This window comes from Chenopodium quinoa, unplaced genomic scaffold (genome assembly GCF_001683475.1).
Source record: "Chenopodium quinoa cultivar QQ74 unplaced genomic scaffold, ASM168347v1, whole genome shotgun sequence".
In the NCBI taxonomy this organism is placed as follows: Eukaryota; Viridiplantae; Streptophyta; class Magnoliopsida; order Caryophyllales; family Amaranthaceae; genus Chenopodium; species Chenopodium quinoa.
In genome coordinates, this window is record NW_018744616.1 from 2,567,958 (window position 1) to 2,587,125 (window position 19,168).

The window sequence follows — 19,168 nt, forward strand, 5'->3', positions numbered from 1 at the left end:
TTGAAAGATATAAGGCAAGATTGGTTGTTCTTTAGTGTTAACAACAATATAGGCTAGATTATGGAGAAACTTTTGCTCCAATAGCAAAAATGACTACTATAAGAGCATTACTTGTTGTTGCTGTAATGAATGAGTGGATGACAACTCAAATGGATGTGACCAATGCATTTCTGCATGGTGATCTTGAAGAAGATGTTTACATGTCCTTTCCTGCTGGATATTCTGGCATTGGGAGCGAAATTCATGTTGATCCTCTTGGAAACAATCCAATAAGTCAACCGAGTAATTAATATTTAGACGTCGGGAATTCGAGCTTAGAGCATCGAAACCGAACGTCGGAAGTCGAGTCGAAAAATAGTAAAAGACGAGACATGAAAATAATAATAAATCAACAAAGACCAAAATACCCCTAGCATCGGAATGCCCCGAGAAAACCGAGTGCTAGGGGCATGGTGGCTAGCATCGCAATACTAGGCATAGCCTAGTGCGTGCTAGCGCTGCTATGTGGCTGCCTTGTGCGCGCATTGGCTAGCAGTCATGCCGCAACAAGCCGCAGCAGCTAGCACGCAATGCGCGCCAGCCACAACAGCTAGCAGCAGCATGGCTACGCCATTGCGCGCATGCTAGCGCTGCTGGGCAGCCGCACCTACGCAGCCCACCTTTGGTGCCTTGGTGCCCAAGTGTGGGTGCCATGTGGCGCGATTTTAGAGGAGGTTGAAAGGGTGTGTTGGCCGGTTTTTGGAGAGGGAGTGGGGAGCAAGTTTGGTCCCCCCCCCTCCAAATGGTCCTCACCTAACCTCTCACATGAGCTTGCCAGTTGTTGATTTATTACTAGTTTGATTATTAATTTTATTTTAGCTTTAAAATAAAATGGAAAAATCAAATTCTCCCACATTGATGGGGGTGCTTTTCACTCTCTTATTTTCCCTATAAATACCCAAGTTGGGGTATTGGGAAAATCACTTGAGTGAGAGTTGAAAAAGGCATCACCATTGTGAAAACCTTTGAACTCGTTAATCACTTGGGTTTTTGGTCGGGCCTTGCTAACTCCAAGGCATTGGACCATTTTCGGTGGTCGAGTTGCGGGTGGACTTTCGTTAGAGGCTCTCGCGTCAGCGGGGCTAAGCTTTCAAGTAAGAGCTCGTTCCGTTTGGGCGAAGCACGCTCCAAAGGTAATTATCTTATCTTAATCTTGTGATTAATTTATTTATGCTTTATGGTTTTATTAATTGCGAGTGGTTCTTTGGGTCGGGGTTGTTTCCGCGGTAAGTTGGACTTACCAAACCCCAACAAATTATGCATTCTATGATCAAGCATTTGAATTTCAAAATTTTAACTAGTATATACAAGTATACAACTAATAATTCCTTGTATAAATCCCATTTGAGGCGGACTTTATAGACGTTCAGATGTACTCGGCTAGAGGCATGAGCAGCTTTTTCTTTCAGGCCGCGTTTGATTTGATGTTAAATGTTTTCATGGAAAATGATACATAGTTCTCCCTAGTCTTTAAATATAGAAAGTCCAGTACGTAATCTAATTAGTATGCAAATTAATAGGATGATATTTTGCTTAAAGTATTCACACTAAACATCATTACACTATTACTTATCTAGTTTGATAAACCTAAAATAATGAGATGACCCAGTAGTATTCGAAGTGCAGTAACTATGTATTTTGGTTTTTGTATATAACAGGGTGGCCTACGCGCGCGAAGGCCAGTTCTTGCAAAGAAGTTGTATTGACGTGTATTTACACCTTTGGTTTCAGTGATAACCCTGGTAGTTTTAATACTTATTATTTGGTTTATATGCCTATGTGGTGGCTTAGAATTATAAGAAAGCCAATAAAATCTTTTATGAAAATTATTTGTTAAAACCAGCCGGGAGTGTTATTTCAAAATTATTATTAAGTAATATTTAATGATTTGCATCCCTTCATATCTTAAGCTATTGTTAGTTTAGAACTCTTAATTGATTAGCATAATTCAATAATACCTAGCGTATTTTTCTTAAAATAATTTTTTTGTGAGCTTTGGTCATACAGAGTAATAATGTGAAATGTTTGTTGTAGCTAAAAACTTAATAATGTAAGTTCTTTAATGTTCTACGACCATCTAATATCTATATCTATATCTAATACTAAAGCAATAATCACTTAGTTATATATTTCCACTAAATTCTCTCCATAGTACTAATTAATACCATTTTTTCTATCATTGATTATCCTTGATTTTAGGATTTTAAAGTTCTTTATACCTCTTGATAATAATATCTGCTCAAATATCACTATTTCATATAAATCTCATTCAAATTCCATGCATAACGTTGTTTATGTGCCATCAAACAATGTACACATTTTTTTTTACAAGAACAATGTACAATTCAAAAGCTAATAAACCTTAACAATATATAGTTGCAATTAAAGGACAATAAAATTGTAAATAAGAAGAGCAACTACGATGGAGTAAAAATAAACATTCTCCTCAAACATACATTTTTTTTCTTTTTAAATAATAATAATAACATATGAAGTATATTTTAAGGAAAAAAAAAAAAGGCTTACAAGTTTTTTGTTAAAAAAAAATTGAATTAATTGATGATAAGTTTAATGAATAAAATAAATTAATGAGAGTAAACATATTAATGAGGGTAAAAAAGTAAATTTACATTTTTGTACATATTTTTGAAGGTATAGTTGGTAGCAAAGTATTCCCAAGAGTTATCTTCTATAATTTATAAGGTAGTGATTAACAATCTCTTCGGACAAACAAATTTTTTTTATTATTATTTTTTAAACAATAGTAATAATAATATATAGAGTATAATTTATTTATTTTTTTATTATTAAAAGGGTTTTTTTAGAAGAAAAAAAAAAGTTTGAATTAATTGATGAAATGTTTAATGAAAAAATAAATAAAAACATTAAATATATTAATGATATTAAACATTATTAATGATGGTAAAAAAAAATACACATTTTTGTACATATTTTTTAGGGTATAGTTGATAGCACATTATTCCTAAGAGTTATCTTTAATTTTTATAAGGTAGGGATTTATTAGAATTTGAGGTCAAAATTTTAAAGTCTCACCATGAAAATAGAAACAAAAACTTTGGGTCAATTGACCATATTGGTAAATAAAAAAGACCCCTAACGATAATTTGGTAAAAACAAACAATTTGGTAAAAAAAAACTAACTATATGCGACAATTTGGTAAAAATAATACATTTCGGCGACATTTTGTCCAAAAAAATATTATTTTCTTTTCCGAACAAAAACTTCAAAAATCCTAATTTAATTTGTTTTTGTGTTTTTAAATTTGTTTGTCCCATTTAAAATTTTTAATTAATATGTCACCCCTTTATATTTAGTTGAATCCCAATACCAAATTTATTTCTAACCTCTTTTTTTAAAAAAATCGTTAACAAGGGGTATCAAACTTAAATGAAAACTGATACTCAACATTTTTTTTTTCTTGAAATTGTTATTTTCATAAAAAGGGTTGGTAGGGTATGAAACTTAAATGAAAATTGATACTTAACATTTTTTTATATTGAAATTGTTATTTCCATAAAAAAAACCACAAAGAACAAACTAACTTAAACATTCGCAAATAATTTTTTGAAAATTTTGTATTTTTTGGGTTAATTGTGGCCTGCAATTATTTTATTTACCAAATTATTTCTTAAGATTAGCCTTTAATTTATTTACCAATTTATTGCTAAGAGTTTTTTATTTACCAATTTGGTCAATTGACCAAACACTTTGCTATAAAATTAAAAAATAGAATTTCATATTTGAAAAGCATAAATTAAAATTTGATATTTGGAAAACACAAGTTTAAATATGGTTAACAAGGAATGTGTGAATGGTTGTTACCAAAAAAAAAAAAAAAAAATTGTGAACAGTGAAAAGTTCAAAATAGTGCAATTCAAAAAACGAAGCCAATATTTTTGGAAACATATGGTCAAGGATCAAAATTGAAAAGCAAAAACTAAACGCCTAGCCAAACACTGCCGAAAGATATGTGAAGAAAACAGGTTCAACTAATCACAGGGTACATAGATGTTTACATGCTTATGTTCCTAAACTACAAGATTATCATGATCAACTATCTTCTGTCACTCCACATTGCCCGTAATAAAAGCTTAAGGTAATTTGAAAACTACCACAGGGATAAAAGGCACCTCAACTTGAATTTCGAAAAAGATGATACATGGATTGAAATAACCAACAGCCCATCAGCCATCATCAACTGATTCATTTCTTTTCAGCAACATTACTCTCAAGCTCCCTCCTAAGTTGCAGAGAGAAGTCATCGTTGACATCATCATCATCCCAATCGTCTTCCCACTGCTGTGTCACCTCCTTGCCTTCTTCCTTGCTGTCCCACTCTGCAGTAATACATAAGAACATAAGGTAATAATTATGAAAGAAAAGTGAGTATAAAATCCAAAGGTCAGATGCAAAGCTCACTCTTCTACTTGCTATAATGTCTAACTCAGCTGCAGCAGTACTAATTATCTCTAAATAACACCAATAACAAATTACCAATTCAGTGTGGCCTCAGCATCAGCATATAAACATGTACTCTAAAGATAACGGTAAAAATAATGCATGTATTACATATAAATGACGAATATTAGTGAATCCATCATTGCATTGCAAAATCAAGTTCTATCAGGTCCTAAAAGCTAAAAACCATGTAAATTAGACTCGGGCGTTTTGGTGATGGATGCACACCTAGCTTCCTGGTTTTACCTTAACTTTATAATTATCCTACATACTTATTCCCACTCACCCAATTATCGAACCATTTTGGTAATATGTATACTTTCTTAAATTTCTATACAAGGTCCATAAACTACAATGAAATTCTCGAGTGCATGATAAAATTTTGATTGGAGATTCTTAAAATCCAAAGCCATGATAAAACTTCTTCAGGATATGAGTCTGAAACAGGTCCAGTTGTGACTATTGGATCATAATCTTGGAGAACATTAACTATATACTACTCAGAAGATATGCTATGCTCTATGCTGTGATAAATAAAAGCTACTAATAATTATTTAGTGACATATTTGTTATGAAAAGTTACTTTATGAAAGACACTACCTCACATATGTTTACTGCATCCGTAAAAAAACATAGAAAGAGCTTAAGTTTTGAAGATATGAGTTGCACCATAAAGCCAATGGTATCAAGAGCTCAGTTAATGAAGCAAGGAGGAGAGATGTGCATCAACAGATGCAAGACACCACAAATTAAGTTTTAAATAAGGAAAATTTGCAAATTGCAGCCATTTAAAGTTCTTATTTTGCAAATTGCAGCCATTTAAAAAAAATTTTGCAAATTGCAGCCCAAAAGTTCGTATAAATTGTAAATTGCAGCCCGATTCAATTTTTTCATCGGTTTACATGTTGAAAAATCTTCGGTTAAGGTTTTAGGGGTCATTTTAGCCCTTAAGGGCCCGAATTGAGCTCGGAATTAGCAAAAAAAATTACGTAAGTGTCTCATATTTACAATTTCTCACAAATCGATACATTTTTGTTATGCAAAACGAAATACTTACGTTATTTTTTTTGCTAATTCTGAGCTCAATTCGGGCCCCTAAGGCCTAAAATGACCCCTAAAACCTTAATAGAAGATTTTTCAACTTGTAAACCGATGAAAAAATTGAATCGGGATGCAATTTACAATTTATACGAACTTTTGGGCTGCAATTTGCAAAGTACGAACTTTAAATGACTGCAATTTGCAAATTTTCCTTTAAATAAACAAAAAAAATAAAGGAATTGAGAAAAGAGAAAACAGAACAGTCTTATAAAAATGATGCAAAACATAAGGATGGGGGAATATTGACTCATCCAAACAGCAAAGCAAGAAAGTAAGAAAGACGAACTGAAGGGTGCGAGAAGACACACAGAATCCAAGGCCAGAGGAGGTAATTCTCTGAATCACAAGGCCAACAAATCCCGGTCTCAAGTCAAATTTGGTAATGCACCTTTAATTATAACACTTTTCTTATATTTCTTTCTCTCTTTAGGTTGACAGAAGACTACAACATAACAACCTATCCTAATGGGCTCCTTAAAAAAGGTTTTAAAAAATTTTAAAAAGATAATCTTTTTCAATGGAAGGCTGCTCAAAAAGAATTTTCTATGGCAAGGTCAGCAGGGACACATTTCTCAATTCCCAGTAGCCACAAGGTGTAAACAGCATCATCATTAATTATTGTAGAGAAAGCTCATTAATTTAACAATTAATCACTGCAACTGTCCACAGAAAATTAGGATATTATGGTAAAGAGAGAGAGAGAGAGAAAGGGCAAATGGGGCTACTATTACTTACTGTATTTTCACCCTGCAGAACTTCTAGCTACATCTTTAGATGTAAAGAGAGGTCCCCAGACGATTATATCGTAAAACTACCAGTGGTAGAAAGTCGAAACTAGCTGGAATACTAATACACTCTATAGACAACCAACACAAAACCCTTATATTCCAAATCCTTCCCAACTTAGCCCGCGATTGACAAGCACTTCTCATAGATAATGGTTTGTCGGATAGGTCTACAAGTGATCATACAATGGCTAGAGACCTAGAGTAGTGTGTCTTAGTTTCAAAACCCTCAAGTACGCTTTTAGGTTTGCATCCTATTTAAGGGATCAACATATAACCTCTCCCAAAGAAAAGAGCATGAGAGGGGATCGCCACCAACCTACCACAACATATCCAAGGCCGTTTGGTGTGGAAATAGCTAATATACTATGTGGTATACTCTCCTTATACAAGCTGGAGAAATCCCAACTCTTAATTTTGCCAATTTGAACCTGCAATTGTCAAGTCTAATGCTTCCCCATTTGATCTGAAATATTCAATTAACTTGCACTCTATGTTACATTGACACGGGTACGGGTACCCTATATTGGTACAGATCCAAGTGTCCGATTCGTCATTCTCAAAAATTTAGGACACGGAGACTCCGTCTTAACTTTGGACTCGGGTACGGATACGACAATAAAAGAAAAAAAATAGGATAATTGTAGCAAGTCCCCATAAAAAAAATTAGCAAATTTTTTTAAAATTAGACTTTATAATGTACTCTGTACAGTACTACTACTTTTTTTTTAACGAAAAGTAGTAATACTACTTGTCAACTACCTATGTACCTTATATAATAGTCTAATACTGCCAAAACTCTTATTGATACTTCCAAGTTTTAAAAGCATATGTTGAAATTTCTCTAAAAAAAGAAAGTGGAATGTGGGTCCAATAAAAGACTTCACCATTCATTTTTTATTTCTCTCTCCTCTCTCCTATGTTGAGTGTTACTATTCACCATTTTGGACGCTCCAAGCTCCACCTTCAACCTCTTCCCTGCTATTTTTGAAGCTCCATGACAACTATGCCATACCCGAGAGCCAAACGGAGTGTTCATAACGGATTTCATACCCGCGTCCGTGTCGTACGACCCGGGTATGAGGCCAAAAATGGCGTGTCCCAGTAACATAGCTTGCAGTACTCTAGAAAATTGGTCAATCAAACATGTCTAGAATAGAGTTTCTAAACTCTTATTCCTCGATGCTTCTTCGAAGTTGCACCTAGTTTGGACTGGATCAGGCAAAATGATCGTCTATTTGGATAACTTAGAAGAATCGAATCCTAGATAACTCACTATTACTAACTAATACGACAAGCCATAATCCACAAATTAAGGCCATTAGTTTCTCAATCAGATCATTACACAAACTATGTCTGTATAAGTACATGTCACATGTGTATAAGGTATTAAGTTCTACAAATTACGCTTTCATTTTCCTACTCAGCGCAACCATCTTCTTCCAAACTAGAAGGAAATCCTCATATCTTTTGGACAACTTCTCTCCTTTCAATCAACTATCAGCCAAATCATCTTTATAACTTCTTTTTAAACAATAAAGCAGCTTAAGATTCTAGATGCATAGGCCAAATAATCAATAGAAAAAACGATGCATCCGTCCTCCAATAACAACGGGAATGGAGTTTGTGATCAATCTAAACAAGGTGATCACCACTCTTTAAATTTCCAAGGTATCAAACTAGTTGAATCATACATAATAAAGGGTGTTACACAATTCAAACTCAATGCAATGTTTTAAAAATTACAATAATTAGCGAAATAGAGGGTATTAACAATATTGTACTTGGAACAAATTGAGCATCTGGAATCGAGTAATTTTAAGTTAAAATTTGAACATTTCAATTATGAATGGGCAGAGTCAACAGAGATTTCCCATCTAATTGAAATTAAGAAACATGCATATACTGAGTCAGGATCAAAGAAACAGCCATAAACCCTAAAATCCAACAACTTAGAAAAATCAACATAAATCAAAACCTAGTAAATTAATAATTGGCTAAATTGTATCAAAAAAATCCACAATCCAATAGCATCAAAAAATAGCAAAAATGTAATTTTAAAATTTAAAAATAAAAAATTAAAGAAGACAATTGTTTCGAAATTATTACCGAGATCGATTTCGAACTCCTCGAATTCATCATCATCTTCAAACAGATCCATCTTAGCTTCTTCAGTAGCTGGTTTAGCCTCGTTAGTCGCCATTACCTAAAATATTCAATTACAATTACACTGTATGAAACCCTAATTTTACGAAAACTGGGATCAATATTCAATCAATAAGAGAAATTGAGGATGAAAAAGAAATTAAGCGGCTAAATTACTTACCAGAAACAAATTAGGGATGAGGTGAAGATTTGGGGACAGTAGAGAGAAAATATTAGTAGAGTATGAAGTAGAGACGCAAAATGTTGTTTAATTTCCACAGGGAACTAGAAACAAGTGCTTGACGATAGACCGAGAGGGGAATAATAGGAACTTGGAAAACAAGAAACTCCTAGTCTTTTGTACTCCCTCCGTTTTTAAATAGTTGCTCCGTTTCTCCATGCACCGAGTTTTAGAAGAAACTAGCATAGCGCCCGTGTGATGCACGGTTTATAAATCAAATTATTAAACCCGTAGGAAAAATAAAATAAAAACAAAGGTAATTCATTTGGTTACTAATGGTCAATAAAAAAAATATTAAAGGAACGTTATTTGAATAGTATTTTATGTTATTTGAATTTCTTTTAATTTTTTATAATGTTATTTTATTAATTGAAAAATAATTGAATAATACTCCACATAGCTATATAAGAAGTTGACTAATTTATTTATATCTCCTGTTGAGAAAAAAACTAAAATTTTCTTATCATACCATCCGCATCAGTAGCTACAATCAATCTAATATATACATGTTTTATTTATCCGTCGCACTCATTGAATCTATAGACACAATAATAACCTTATATTTGACCTACCAGAACATATATTTTCCTAAGTTAACCATTGTGCCAAAAACTATATATTATATAATAGTCACATATATAATCAACAGCTGATTAAATATAGTATACAACACAAATACTTCGTATATAGGTTGGATACTGATAATTTATATAAATAAAATATACGGAGCATATATTACTAAGATTTATCCCTACCTTAATTATAAAAAGGTTAACCAAACTCTTATAATAGTGCATGGACATTTATATATCTAAAAATGTTCTTTTTACATATATTTTCCCCCATTTAATTTTAAAAGCCTTAAAATTGTCTCTTGAATATAATTCGCTAAATTGATTTAAAAGGTTATGTTTATTTCAATATTTAAAGCCATTTACTATTTTCATTTCCTTTTGTTTTAATTTTTCTATTTAGAATTTATTAGACTATTAGGTTTCAAGATCACCTTAATTATAAAAAGGTTAACAAAACTCTTATAATAGTGCATGGACATTTATATATCTAAAAATGTTCTTTTTACATATATTTTCCCCCATTTAATTTTAAAAGCCTTAAAATTGTCTCTTGAATATAATTCGCTAAATTGATTTAAAAGGTTATGTTTATTTCAATATTTAAAGACATTTACTATTTTCATTTCCTTTTGTTTTAATTTTTCTATTTAGAATTTATTAGACTATTAGGTTTCAAGATCGAAGTCAATATCTTTTTACCGTACAATCACTAAATCAAAGTCGCTCAACTAAAGTTTTGGACATTGCACAGCTACACAACATCCAACATATTTAATGATTACATGCAAATAATTTTAATAACACTACGCATTCGATATAAGTTATTAAAAAATTTAACTATATATACATTTTGATAGGTTTATATCTTTCATATTAACAAAAATTTACAAATGTTATTAATATATTTTGAAAAAAAAATAGACTTTGGAGTTTTGTATAAGATAGATAAAGGATAAGTTAATTCCCGTCATATAAGCATTGAGTTTTGGGTATTCTATCCGGTTCACCCTTTGGGCTAATCCAGATTTGAGGATCAATTCTAGGTTATTAGGTTCCATTCCCCTTCCGATTGTTGTTGCAGGGGAGCGAACACAGGTCCTCCCTACCCAGTGTAGTCTCAGTCACCACTACACCAACAACCAATTGGTGTAGTGGTGATTGAGACTACACTTGTTATGGAGGACACGTGTTATAAAATATTATATTATATACATATACTTTTTTATATTATAAAAATATTATATTATATTATATACGCATACTATTATAGTTAAAAGTATTATTATGTATAAAACAACATGAATTATTGCACATGATTGTAGTATCTAGTATAGTACATGAGCAATGCACGATTTTTAAATTAAAATGTTAGTTTTTTAAAAAAAAAAAAATCATAAGTAATAGCATTGTTATTACGAATATTACAATTTAAAACACGAGTAATAGTTACAATACATTTTATATCTATCCCTTTTCCGTCAAATGTATAATTCAATTTAACTTTTATTCTTCTTGTTTAGATTGGTTAATGGTTCAGTTTTTTTTTTCTTTTTTTTTTATGTAAGAAAAACAAAAGGTCATTGTAGTAGACATTATATAGAAAATGAAAGGCGGATTAAAATTAAATTTATGTTCAAGATTATGTATTTTTTTTCTAAGACAATATTTCGGCTAAGCATTCAGTATTTGTCAAGGAGTACAACAAACGATAAAAGTAATTTTTACACTATTTTGTATCTTTATCAAAAACTTTTGTATTCATCCGATTACTTGAATTGAATTTAGGATAACTTCTAGACTATTTTAGGTAACTTTTATCAATAAAGCATAAATAACTTTCATTCATTATAGGGTAGCTTTTATAATAGGTGCACAATATTTATTGTACATCTGATTTTTTTTAAATGTTTGATTGATTTCATAATTGACATCAAACTAAATTCTATCGATTTTATTTAATTTTCATAAAAAAAATATTAGCCTTTCAAAATACGAAATAGTTGTTTCCTTAATTATGCCACTTTAATCATATTGCTTCAAATTAGTTATTATTCTTTAACTTGACTATAAATAAAGATTGGAAAGACTTTATGGATTATTTGTAGTATTGGAAAGTATATATTTATTATAAAAAAAAATTAAATCAATATTTACGTTAGGAAATCATGAAAATCTTATGCATGTATAGAAACTTGCTTTTATTGTTTGAAGTTTAACAAAAATAACTATGCTTGAATATGTAAACAGTAATTATATAGATATATTTTATACATAAGATAAGCCAATGAGAGAGTGACATTTGTCATCCTCACATTGAGGCGCTTGTCTTTTAGTATAGTATATAGATAGATTGGAGAAAATAATAAAATATGGAGGTAGTGGGGTTGGTGGAAGAATAAAAAATTATAAAATAAATCAAAAGTAGTGGAGAGAATTGAAGGAGAGAGAATATGGAATTAATATTGTTTGGTCCATTTGGTGAGAGAAATTAATTAAATATTGTAAAAACTTTCCAAATAAGGAAATGGAGCAAGTATTTAAAAACGGCTGGAAAAGAAAAGTGTAGCAAGTATTTAAAAACGGAGGGAGTAATCGCTATACTTTCCTTTTACCTTCTCGTTATGTATTGTATACTTCCTCTGTTTGGCATTAGTTGTAACAGTAAATTCATAGTTAAGAGATATAATAATAATAATAATAATAATAATAATAATAATAATAATAATAATAATAATAATAATAATAATAATAATAATAATAATAATATTAAAAAAAACAACAGTGTCGTGGGATTGATAGGAAAAAGAAATCTAATATCAAATCACATCAAGTCATGTCGCATCATATCACTAATATATAAAGCGGGTCTCGCAGCCATATTACGAGATAGTGTCACTTGACATTCCAGTATTTCGCCAAGTGTCGTGTCACGCAGGCGAAAATGGGTATTATTGTGACACATATGATGTTAAGTAAGCGAATTTTGGATAATTTTTTTAAGATAAATTGTTGTACAGTGTTTTATTATCGATAGAATTCTAATAATTCATACAAAATTAATTATAACTTTTAATAAATATCTTATAACTTAGTATGTACTATTTCCAACATCAAATTCGTTTCAAAGATCCATTTAAAGTATACTAGATGAAGCCCGTGCGATGCACAGTTTGTTAGTAATTTTTTTAAAAAATATTTTTGATATGTCCATTTTATATAGTAATTTACCCCCGTCCCTTGGTCATAATTAGTAGTGTTTTTGGCTCTTTCGAGCCACTTTTATTACTAATTTGTGTTTTCTAGTGTTTTCGTAATTTTAGTTGTATTTTACAGGAAATTGCACTTTTGGAGCATTTTCCTGGGTTTTATGGATCAACTACGGAAGCTAGAAGGACACGGACACTTTTGAAGCCCAGGATCGGTGAGAGCCGATGATTAAGGGCTCGGTATGAGATACCGAGGCTATTGGACCGTTTAATCAAGACCCGATGAGGAAACTTAGATTGGGCCGAGGAATTGAGCCCAATCGAAATCCGAGCCTTGAAGAAGAAGATCGGGCCCGATCGGGCAGGCATACGCCCGATCGGGCGGCTGCGCGCATAAGGATCCTCAAGGAAGAGGCGCGCCCGATCGGGTGAGCATAAGCTCCATCGGGCGCGACACACCAGCAGCGGGCAAAGCAAAAAAGGCGCGCCCGATCAGGCGCGTGTTTTTCTCAGAGCTGATTAGATTAGTTTTAATTTTTGTTTGATGAATGTTTAAGAACAAATTATGTACGTAATTTTGGGTTTACCTTCTTTTTTAGACTTTCTCTCTCTACTTAGGATATTTTCTCTCTCCTAAATTTTCTCTCAACTTTTGTTCTTAATTACTTCCATTAATCCAGATTTCTTTTGGTAACAATTTCTTCTCTTTTAATTTCAGCTATTTTACTTACTTCTTTGATTATGCTTTGCTTTGCTTTATTTGATTAGTTTAGTTATGATGATGCTTGAGTAGTTTTATTTCTAGGGTTTATGGGGATCTAATAAATGATATGAAGGGGTAATTTTGTGATTGTTAATTATCAATGCTTGGTTAATTTCCTATTGATTGATTTAATGCTATGCAATTAGGTTTGGCCAGATTTAATTGTATGAGTTTAGCAATATTAATTCGAGATTCGACAGATGAGAATTGATGTTTAGGCTTAGTTTCAATAGGCAGACTAATTTATAAATGGTTAAGTCGAGATTCGACAGATGAGATTTAATATCGGTAAATTAACTCTGTGATTATAATACGTAGCGAAAGCCCTTTATAATCTGATTAACCAATGCTTGATAATTGCTTATTATGATTTGCCCTGAAATATTGTTTATTAGTGAACCTATACCCTAAGTCTTTTAATATTTGATTTTCCCCTACTTTAATTCTTTCGACCTTATTCTCCGTAGTGTAGAATTTATTCACAATAATATTGGTTACTTAGATGATTTAGATTATAATAATTAATTAGGAATAGAAAGACTTGTTTCCCTGTGGAGTTCGACACTACTTCCCTATCTACTTTATTTAGGGGACCTAGGTAATTATTTTTGATTAGGGGATACGACTTAACCCTGTCAAAATTTGGCGTCGTTGCCGGGGAAACGGTTTTATTTTTGTTTTCTGATTATTTTTTTGTAGTCTAGATTATCCCCTTTTGTCTCAGAGAACGTTAGTTCTTTGAGGCAATTCTCATATTTGTCTTTTAGTTCTTTGTTTATGCCCAGGTGTTCCAGATCAGGTTACATTCCATTCGATCCTGAGATCGAGCGCTCTTTTTATAGGCAAAGGAAAATCTATAGACAAATTCTGGCGGGTTCTGAGGAGGACAACAGTCGAAGAGATCCTCCCTCTGATTCTAGTGACACAGATATTCCCTCAGATTCATAATTAGAGATGACGGCCCAGAAGAAACTCAGTGACTACTCGCAGCCAAAGCTCACAGACTTCCCGCACCTTACTCCCACTCCGGCACTAGATGGATTTCAATTCGAAACCAAGCCCCAATTTATCACTATGATAGAGAGGAAGCAATTCAGTGGAGCTAAGGGTGAAGATCCTAATCTTCACATCGCAGATTTATGCCAATATTGTAACACCATTAGACAATCCGAGATCAGCAAGACCAAATCAGGGAGATTCTTTTTCCTTTTTCATATGTGGCAAAGCTAAATTATGGTTTAATGGTTTGAATAGAACTGCACTTGGTATTACTGACTGGGAAACTCTTGCTTTGAATTTCTATAATAAATACTATCCCGCAGAGAGAACAGCGGTGCTAAGGAGTGATATTCAGAACTTCGCTCAAGAGGCCGACGAAACGCTATATGAGGCTTGGGAGAGGTTCAAGGATCTACAGAGAGAGTGCCCCCACCACAATCTAGCACAATGGCAATTGATCCAAGCATTCTATGATGGACTTGGAAATTCTTCTAGATCAGTGCTAGATTCTGCAGCTAGTGGGAGGTTCATGAATTTAAATGTGGACGATGCAGGACAGGTTATCGAAGACATGGCAATACACAATTCCCAATATGCCGAGATGGTTTCAAATAAAGGAAAACATAATGTCGATTCCGTATCCTTTTTGCAAGCTCAATTAACTTCTATTTGTCAAAAATTAGATAATCTTACTGTTGCTCCTAACTCTGTAGCTAATGTTTCGGCTGTTGCTAATAACAAAGCTTTTTGTGAAAATTGTGGAATTGTAGGTCATTGGGAGCAAGATTGTAGGAGCTCTATGGAACAAGTTAATGCCTTTCAAACCTATAGGCAGAATAACCCATATTCTAATTCCTACAATGCCGGTTATAAGAACCATCCATATCTTTCATACCGGAGCACCAATGTACAAAACCCTCCACCTCCACAACAACCACAACAGCAACCCCCACCACAGCAAAAATATTATCATCCTAATTCTGGCCAGAAAAGCCAAGCACCACCCTCATCATCTTCCGACCCTGCCATGACAGAAATTAGAGCAATACTTGCCAATATGCAAAAGCATATGGAGAGTAGGGATGCGCAAATTGATTCTATCCTAGCCTATAATAAAATCATGGACAATCAAATTGCACAACTTTCATCTACCCTACAATCCCGTCAGAAGGGAGCTCTACCATCACAACCTATCCATCCTACAGATCATGCCAATGCAATCACTCTAAGGAGTTGTTCACATTATGATGGACCTCCGATGCCAAAGGAAGATAGACCAGTTCCTGATCTAGATTCCTTTATACCAAACGCTAATCCTGCTAGCCCTGCAGGGTTACAAATATATACTAACTCTACTAATGTTTCTGTGCAGGGTAAACCGCAGGATAAGGGAGGAGATGTGCAGAGCCCGATTATCAAACTTCCATCCCCTAATATACAACTGAAGAGTAAGTTTGATAAACAATTCGGTAAGTTTTTAGAGGTTGTGAAAAACCTGCAGGTAACAATTCCCTTTACTGACTTAATCACTCAAGTTCCTTCTTATGTTAAATTTCTGAAAGACATTATGACTAGGAAAAGGGCCTTTAATGAAGTAGAAACTGTAGCTTGCACAGAGGAGTGTAGCGCTTTATTGCAAAATAAATTCCCTCCTAAATTAAAGGATCCCAATAGTTTTTCTATCCCTTGTCATATAGGGAATGTTTTTATTGATAAAGCTTTGTGTGATTTGGGTGCTAGTGTCAGCGTCATGCCATCGTCTGTCTGTGCTAAACTTAATATGGGAGAATTAAAAGTTACTAATATAACTTTGCAAATGGCAGATCGTTCGGTAAAATACCCTTAAGGTATTTTAGAGGACGTTCCTGTCAGAGTTGGTAAATTTTTTATTCCTGTTGATTTTGTTGTGTTAGACATGGCAGAGGATACACAAATACCCATTATATTTGGTAGGCCTTTTCTCCTTACTGCAGGAGCAATTATTGATGTTAAAAATGGTAAACTAACCCTTTCTGTAGGTGACGACAATGTTACTTTTAATTTAGGGAAGGTTTTGAAGGGGCCTATGCTAGAGGAAAATTGTTTCTATATTGATGTAATTGATATAATGGATGGTATTTGTGATGATAGCTTGCCACAGGTTCTTGCGAAGGATCCCCTAGAGGAAGTTCTCTGCGGGAATTTATCTAGAGACAATGCAAGCGTTTGGGGTAATGAGGTACAAGATATTGAAAAGGCTCTTTCCTTAAAAGAGTTAAGCCCCAAGGAAACAATGAAGGTAGTAAATTTAGTTCAGGAATCAAAACCTGCAGAGGTCAAGAAACCTGAGCTAAAACCTCTCCCTTCTCATTTAAAAAATATTTTTCTGGATGAACAGGAACTACACCCCGTGATCATCAGTACTGCACTTACTAACCTACAAACTTCTCAACTTCTAGGGGTTCTCAAAACCCATAAGAAAGCCATTAGGTACAGTATTGATGATCTCAAGGGTATTAGCCCTGATTTTTGTATGCACAGGATACATCTAGAGGACAACTATAAGCCCTGCATTCAACCCCAACGAAGATTAAATCCCAACATGCAGGAAGTAGTCAAGAAGGAGGTTATGAAATTACTTGATGCAGGTATTATCTATCGTATTTCCGACTCCAAATGGGTAAGTCCTGTGCAGGTAGTGCCGAAAAAAGGTGGGATGACTGTGATAACAAATGAAAAAAATGAATTAATTCCCACTAGAACTGTAACAGGGTGGCGTATGTGCATTGATTATCGTAGATTAAATATCGCCACTAAAAAGTACCACTTCCCTCTTCCCTTTATAGATCAAATGCTTGAGAGGTTAGCCAATCATAAATTCTTTTGCTATTTGGATGGGTATTCGGGATTTTTCCAAATTCTGATTCACCCTGAAGATCAGGAAAAGACTACTTTTACATGCCCTTATGACACTTTTGCATATCGTAGAATGCCTTTTGGTTTATGTAATGCACCCACTACCTTTCAACGTTGTATGATGAGCATTTTTTCTGATTTCATAGAGTCTATTATGGAGGTGTTTATGGATGATTTTAGCGTATATGGTTCTTCATTTGATTCATGCTTAATTAATCTCGCTAAAATCTTGAAAAGATGTGAAGAGTGCAATTTAGTTCTTAATTGGGAAAAATGTCACTTCATGGTGACAGAGGGAGTAGTCCTAGGTCACATTGTATCTCATAAGGGCATACAAGTAGACAAAACTAAGATATCAGTGATTGAGAAATTACCTCCCCCAGTTAATGTTAAGGGAGTTAGAAGTTTCTTGGGTCATGCGGGGTTTTATCGCCGCTTCATCAAAGATTTTTCTAAAATTGCTAAACCATTGACGCAGCTTTTGCTCAAGGATGCTCCCTTTATTTTTACTGACGAGTGTCTTGAGGCTTTCAACAGGATTAAGCAGGCTTTGATATCGGCACCCATCATATGTGCTCCCGATTGGAACCTTCCTTTCGAGATCATGTGCGATGCAAGTGACTTTGCGCTAGGAGCCGTGCTTGGACAGAGAAAGAACAAGGTTTTTCATGATATTTATTATGCTAGAAAAACTTTGGATGAAGCCCAAGTCAACTATGCCACTACGGAAAAGGAGTTTCTTGCTGTTATTTATGCTTCAGAAAAATTTAGATCATATCTTGTTGGTTCTAAAGTCATTGTTTTTACTGACCATGCAGCATTGAAGTACTTGATAGCCAAGGCGGAATCAAAGCCAAGGCTACTCCAATGGGTTCTTTTGCTCCAAGATTTCAACATAGAAATAAAAGATAAAAAGGGAGCAGAGAACGTAGTGGCAGACCACTTGTCACGTATCAGGTATGATGAGGGTAAGGATTCTCTACCTATAGATGATTCTTTTCCTAATAACAACCTTTATGCAGTTGTAGAGCAACACCCATGGTATGCGGACTTTGCTAATTATTTATTGGGTGGTACTCTACCTCTTAACTTGTCCTACCAATAAAAAAAGAAATTCCTTTCTGATGTTAAACATTATTTTTGGGATGATCCTTTTTTGTTTCGTGAGTGTGCAGATGGATTATTTCGCAGGTGTGTTCCTAAATGGGAAGTCCACGGTGTGCTTACTAGTTGCCAAAACTCACCATATGGAGGACATCATGGCCCCACTAAAACGGTGGCCAAGATTAATGAGTCAGGTTTTTATTGGCCTACGATGTTTAAGGATGCTAACATTTTTTTGCAGGCTTGTGACTCTTGCCAAAGGACTGGCAACATCTCGCGGAGGCATGAGATGCCCCAAACAGGAATTTTAGAAGTTGAAATTTTTGTCGTTTGGGGGTGTTGATTACATGGGACCATTCCCCTCTTCAAAAGGGAACCGTTATATTCTTGTCGCCGTCGACTATGTATCCAAGTGGGTTGAGGCCATCGCCACTCCTACCAATGACGCCAAGGTCGTCCACAAACTTTTCAAGAAAACCATCTTTCCAAGATTTGGTGTACCCAGAGCTATTATAAGTGACGGGGGATCTCACTTTCATGAACGGAAGTTAGACACCCTCCTCAAAAAGTATGGTGTCTACCATAGGACAGGTTTAGCCTACCACCCCCAAACTAGTGGCCAAGTTGAGGTTTCTAACCGTGAGATCAAGGCCATTCTAGAGAAGGTGGTGGCAAAGTCAAGGAAAGATTGGAGCGACAAGTTGGATGACACCCTTTGGGCGTACATAACTGCATTCAAGACCCCTATAGGTACTACTCCGTATAGACTCGTGTACGGAAAAGCATGTCATCTCCCGGTCGAATTGGAATATAAGGCATATTGGGCTATTAAGGA

General features: G+C 34.0%; 1 protein-coding gene across 1 annotated transcript; it reads right to left on the minus strand.

Moving 5' to 3' along the window:
• Positions 1–3,912: 3,912 nt before the first annotated feature.
• Positions 3,913–8,886, minus strand: LOC110700049 (protein DSS1 HOMOLOG ON CHROMOSOME V-like). The gene is made up of 3 exons (XM_021877542.1): positions 8,732–8,886; positions 8,515–8,611; positions 3,913–4,398 (listed from the first exon to the last, which is right to left on the minus strand). The coding sequence occupies exons 2-3, from the start codon at positions 8,606–8,608 to the stop codon at positions 4,265–4,267; spliced, it is 228 nt and encodes a 75-aa protein (XP_021733234.1). The 5' UTR covers positions 8,609–8,611; positions 8,732–8,886; the 3' UTR covers positions 3,913–4,264.
• Positions 8,887–19,168: the final 10,282 nt, after the last annotated feature.

Coding starts and splice junctions, on each gene's coding strand:
- LOC110700049 (XM_021877542.1), bottom strand. CDS start 8,608: ATGGCGACTAACGAGGCTAAACCAGCTACTGAAGAAGCTAAGATGGAT. Junction 4,399..8,514: donor GGAGTTCGAAATCGATCTCG/GTAATAATTTCG, acceptor GTATTACTGCAG/AGTGGGACAGCAAGGAAGAA.